This window comes from Colobus angolensis, unplaced genomic scaffold, assembly GCF_000951035.1.
Source record: "Colobus angolensis palliatus isolate OR3802 unplaced genomic scaffold, Cang.pa_1.0 Scaffold63, whole genome shotgun sequence".
Lineage (NCBI taxonomy): Eukaryota > Metazoa > Chordata > Mammalia > Primates > Cercopithecidae > Colobus > Colobus angolensis.
In genome coordinates, this window is record NW_012119932.1 from 5,372,131 (window position 1) to 5,377,877 (window position 5,747).

A 5,747-nucleotide genomic window follows, 5' to 3' on the forward strand; every position below is an offset into this window, starting at 1 on the left:
ACTCTGTCTCAAAAAATAAAAATAAAAATAAATTTTAAAAAATTAGCCAGGTGCAGTGGTGTGTGCCTGTAGTCCCAGCTACTCAGGAGGCTGATGTGGGAGATCCCTTAAGCCCAGGAATCTGTGGTTGTACTGCGCTACGATTGCACTTTTGCAGTCCAGCCTGGGTAACAGAGCAAGAATCTATCTCAAAATGAAAAAAAAAAAAAAAAAGAACGTCAGTCAAACTGAAGATAACTCAGGTTGACACCATCAGTCAACTTAGTTCAAGCATTGACATGTCATATTGACATGCAACTTACCTCGTGACTATAAGAGATATGACTATAAAGTAAGGTAATTAAAAAAATGGAACATAAAGAGTCAGATAATAGTTGTCACCCTTAAAGCAGTCACGTTGGGTTGTTTGTTCAAACAATGCAGAGATTTCTACAACTCCTCTTTTGGTTTTATTTTCTAAGCCTACAGCATAGACAGACATTCATCCATCTTTTTTTGTTTTGTTTTGTTTTTGTTTATTGAGACAGAGTCTCATTCTGTTGCCCAGGCTGGAGTGCAGTGGCATGATCTTGGCTCACCACAACCTCTGCCTCCTGGGTTGAAGCCATTTTCCTGCCTCAGCCTCCCAAGTAGCTGGGATTACAGGCACCTGCCAACACGACCGGGTAATTTTTTTTTTTTTTTTGGTAGAGACGTGGTTTCACCATGTTGGCCAGACTGTTCTCAAACTCCTAAATTCAGGTGATCCACCTGCCTTGGCCTCCCAAAATGCTGGGATTACAGGGGTGAGCCTCCGCTCCCAGCCTCATCCATCTTTAATGGTGGAGAATCTTCATTTTCCAAGGGTGTATTTGATTTTGAGGAACAGTTAGTAGTTGGGAGCCAAGACTGAGGAAGAGGCGAGTGATCAGGCTGGGAAGGGTTAAGGAAAAACCAGAGCCAGACAGTAACGGAATGAAACAGATTTTATTTTATTTATTTTCTTATTTTTGAGACTGAGTCTCACTCTGCTGTGTGGGCTGGAGTGCAATGGTGCGATCTCGTTTGCTGCAACCTCTGCCTTCTAGGTTCAAGCGATTCTGCTGCCTCAGCTTCCCGAGTAGCTGGGATTATAGGTACCTGCCACCATGCCTGGCTAATTTTTGTATTTTTAGTAGAGACTGGCTTTCACCATGCTGGCCAGGCTACTCTCAAACTCCCGACCTCAGGTGATCTGCCTGCCTTGGCCTCCCAAAGTGCTGGAATTACAAGCTTGAGCCACCGTGCCTGGCCAACAGATTTTATTTATTTTTACTTTCGAGACAGAGTCTTGCTCTGTCACCCAGGTTGGAGTGCAGTGGCACAATCTCAGCTCACTGCAATCTCCGCCTCCTGGCTTCCTGCAATTCTCCTGCCTCAGCTTCCTGAGTAGCTGGGATTACAGGCACCTGCCACCATGCCCAACTAATTTTTGTATTTTTAGTAGAGAGGGGGTTTCACCATGTTGACCAGGCTGGTCTCGAACTCTTGGCCTCAGAAGATCTGCCCACCTAGGCCTCCCAAAGTGCTGGGATTACAGGCGTGAGCCACCATGCCTGGCGGAAACAGATTTTAATGAGAAACTATTGCAATAGGGGAAAAGACTTCAGTACAGAAAGGGCTTCCGTTCTGAACAAAGCGTGGGGGATTCATAGCCAAGGAGTAGGGTGGAGATCAGGGGATGAAAAATTCCTAGGAAGAAGCATCAGCGGTCGGGGGATTCTGGCTAAACCAATTCGACAGAATCCCTCCTTCCAGGTAATCAGACATCACCTGGTGATGGAGGTGGCGATGAGAAATTTGATCAGATATAGAGGGATTCTTGCTTAACTGACACAGCAGAAGTTTTGCTAAAATTAGATGATGTAAAGACACAGAAATCCAAAGACTTAGAGGACTCCCACCAAAGTTTGGTCAAGGAGAGTGTCTTGTCAGAAGCACTCACTGTTGTTGTTTTTCAAGAGTACTTCACAGAGGTACACTTTGAGTTGGAGCCTTAAACTGGAATTTTCTCTTTTTGCAATGCTGAGAATCTATCAAATGCTTTGGAATTTCTACAGAAGTTTGATGAACTTTTTGATCTCAAGGAGTGAATTCTGCATGAACAACATCAGGGACATCAAAGAAACAAATCAACTCTGTCGTGGGTGTGATTTTGATACCTGGGCTCCATGGTTTCTCCCAGGCTTTGAAGAGCTCTACTGCAGACGCTGACTCTTGTTCCCAGGTCATTTTGGAAACAATGTGGTTCGTTGACACTTACTCTGTTCCTCAAGATTGTACCATTTGCTCAGCTTTCCTTAAAAGATAAGAACAAGAGATACATACATCTTTGCTATTTCTATTACTCAAAAATGTGTGGTGCAGTCTTTACGTTCAAGTTGTCCCAGAGGAAGAGTTTGTTTCTTTATCTAAATTGAACTCTTCAGCCTTCCTTCTCCCAGGCAATCACCAGTGTGAATTAGCCCAGTTGCTGACCACTTAACCATTTTATGGAACCTGTGGGTGAACGGATCACTACATATTCACCAAAGTGCATTCCTTACCTAACTTTAAACCTTTTGTTTTGGCTTTAAATGACTGTTCTGGAACAAGTTTCATGTTCTCTCTAGATGTATCATTTGCAGATTAATTGCATTTAGAATATAATATTCTTTGCACGAATGATTCTTTTATGTATATATATAATATGAAATAAAATGTTTGATAGGCGCAGGCTGCGGCGCCGCGACTCCTGAGGGTGGAGGTCTGCGCTCAGTTTGACGGCTCCGCCCGGCGTTTCCTGTTCCCTCCTCAGCGCGGCTGCAGCTAGGGCCTTCGGCCTGATCCAGCCCCCATGGCTTCAGAAGAGCTACAGAAAGATCTAGAAGAGGTAAAGGTGTTGCTGGAAAAGGCTACTAGGAAAAGAGTACGTGATGCCCTTACAGCTGAAAAATCCAAGATTGAGACGGAAGTCAAGAACAAGATGCAACAGAAATCACAGAAGAAAGCGGAACTTCTTGATAATGAAAAACCAGCTGCTGTGGTTGCTCCCATTACAACGGGCTATAAGGTGAAAAGCAGTAATTATGGATGGGATCAGTCAGATAAGTGTGTGAAAATCTACATTACCTTAAGTGGAGTGCATCAAGTTCCCACTGAGAATGTGCAGGTGCATTTCACAGAGAGGTCATTTGATCTTTTGGTAAAGAATCTAAATGGGAAGAGTTACTCCATGATTGTGAACAATCTCTTGAAACCCATCTCTGTGGAAGGCAGTTCAAAAAAAGTCAAGACAGATACAGTTCTTATATTGTGTAGAAAGAAAGTGGAAAACACAAGGTGGGATTCCCTGACCCAGGTTGAAAAAGAGTGCAAAGAAAAAGAGAAGCCCTCCTATGACACCGAAACAGACCCTAGTGAGGGACTGATGAATGTTCTAAAGAAAATTGATGAAGATGGAGATGATGATATGAAGAGAACCATTAATAAAGACTGGGTGGAATCAAGAGAGAAGCAAGCCAAAGGAGTTTTGAGACTTTAAGGTCCTTTTGGGAACTGTGATGTGATGTGGAAATACTGATGTTTCCAGTAAGGGAATATTGGTGAGCTGCATATATAAATTTGACAGATAGCTATTTACATAGCCTTCTAAGTAAAGGCAGTGAATTCTCCATTTCCTACTGGAGGATTTATTTAAATAAAATATGCTTATTAAACACTCCTGCAAACATGGTTTTATTAGTATCCTGGTCATTTTGTTCAAGGAAGGGTTACAATTGCATTCTCATGTGAAATATAAAAAGCAAGTCTTGCCCAATAAAAAAAAGTTTGATAAAATTTATTGATCACAATTTCTTTTTTTATTGTTAAACTTAAATCAATTTTATTAGTATAAATTTATGGAGGCCAGGCGTGGTGGCTCACGCCTGTAATCCCAGCACTTTGGGAGGCTGAGGCGGGTGGATCACCTGAGGTCAGGGGTCTGAGACCAGCCTGGCCAACATGATAAAACCCCATTCCCAAAGAAAATAGAAAACTAGCCTGGCATGGTGGTGGGCGCCTGTAGTCCCAGCTACTTGGGAGGCTGAGGCAGGAGAATTGCTTGAACTTTGGAGGCAGAGTTTGCAGTGAGCCGACATCACGCCACTACACTCCAGCCTGGGCGACAGAGTGAGACTCCATTTCAAAAGAAAAAAAAAAGGTGTAAATTTATTGAGTTCAAGTGTAATTTTGTTATATGCGTGGATTGTGCAGAGGTGAAGTCAGGCTTTCGGGGTATCATACATTGTATCCATTAAGTAATCTCTCACCACCCACCTGCCTCCCACTCTCTCACCCTTCTGAGACTCTGTTATCACCACTCTCTATGTCAAAGGGTATACATTATTCAGCTTCCACCTCTAAGTGAGAACAGAAGGTATTTGTCTTTCTGTGATGACAGTTTCTTCAAGCGGATTGGCCAACCTTGAGGGGAGGAACATAGGTGGTGGATGAGGGAATCAGCTTTCATTTCCGTTACTAAAAGCCAGGAACAAATGATGATCCTATTTAAACTTTACAAAAACTGGTGGGGTGGATATTATTATTCCCATTGAGCAGAGAAACTTCCTGAGATTAAATTAATTACTTGCCAAAAGTTACACAGGCTCCTCTGAGCTGCTTTCTCAACTAAGTCTATTCTGTGGACTTCCATGTCTGTACAAAGGTACCTCCCAATTTTTGCAAAAATCTTGCTATGTCCATTTTGCAAGAATCTCCACCCTCCATATCTGATCAAATTCCTCAACCCCCTGGAGTCAAGATTCGAACTCAGGGCTGTCAGATTCTAAATCACAGGAAAGACAATCTAGATGTTATAGACACCAAGAATCCAGTTGTCAGTATACCATATTATTATAAGAATGGTTTCTCGGCCAGGAGAGGTGGCTCACGCCTGTAATCCCAGCACTTTGGGAGGCCGAGGCGGGCGGATCACAAGGTCAGGAGATCAAGACCACCCTGGCTAACGTGGTGAAACCCCATCTCTACTAAAAAAAAATATTAAAAATTAGCTGGGCCTGGTGGTGGGCGCCTGTAGTCCCAGCTGCTCGGGAAGCTGAGGCAGGAGAATGGCGTGAACCTAGGAGGCAGAGCTTGCAGTGAGCCGAGATCGTGCCACTGCATTCCAGCCTGGGCTACATCTCAAAAAAAAAAAAAAAAAAAAAAAAGAATTTTTTTTTTGTGGAGACTGGTTCTTGCTTTGTTGCCCGGGCTGGTCTCAAACTACTGGCCAAACTACAAGCAATGCCATGTTGGCCTCCCAAAGTATTGGGATTATGGGCGTGAACCACTATGCCTGGCCAACATTGACACGTTGGTGGCCTAGGTTAACACAGGCAGGAGAGAAGTTAGGGGCTTGTATAGGTGACCAAGTTCTTGGGTTTGCTGCTGTCATTGTGGGGTTCAGGGCCCTTTTCTTTTCTTTTTCTTTCTTTCTTTTTTTTTTTTTTGAGTCTCGCTCACTAGCCCAGGCTGGAGTGCAGTGGCAAGATCTCAGCTCACTGCAAGCTCCGCGTTGTGCGTTCAAGCAATTTTCCTGCCTCAGCCTCCCAAGTAGCTGGAACTACAGGTGCCCGCCACCATGCCTGGCTAATTTTTTGTATTTTTGGTAGAGACGGGGTTTCACCGTGTTAGCCAGGATGGTCTCGATCTCCTGACCTCGTGATCCGCCCACCTCGGCCTCCCAAAGTGCTGGGATTACAGGCGTG

At 43.9% G+C, this 5,747-nt stretch overlaps 1 protein-coding gene across 1 annotated transcript; it reads left to right on the top strand.

The window, feature by feature from the left end:
- The first annotated feature begins 2,727 nt into the window (after positions 1-2,727).
- LOC105527530 (calcyclin-binding protein-like) lies at positions 2,728-3,819 on the top strand. Its single transcript, XM_011963862.1, has one exon. The coding sequence runs from the start codon at positions 2,855-2,857 to the stop codon at positions 3,539-3,541; it is 687 nt and encodes a 228-aa protein (XP_011819252.1). The 5' UTR covers positions 2,728-2,854; the 3' UTR covers positions 3,542-3,819.
- The last annotated feature ends 1,928 nt before the right edge of the window (positions 3,820-5,747 follow it).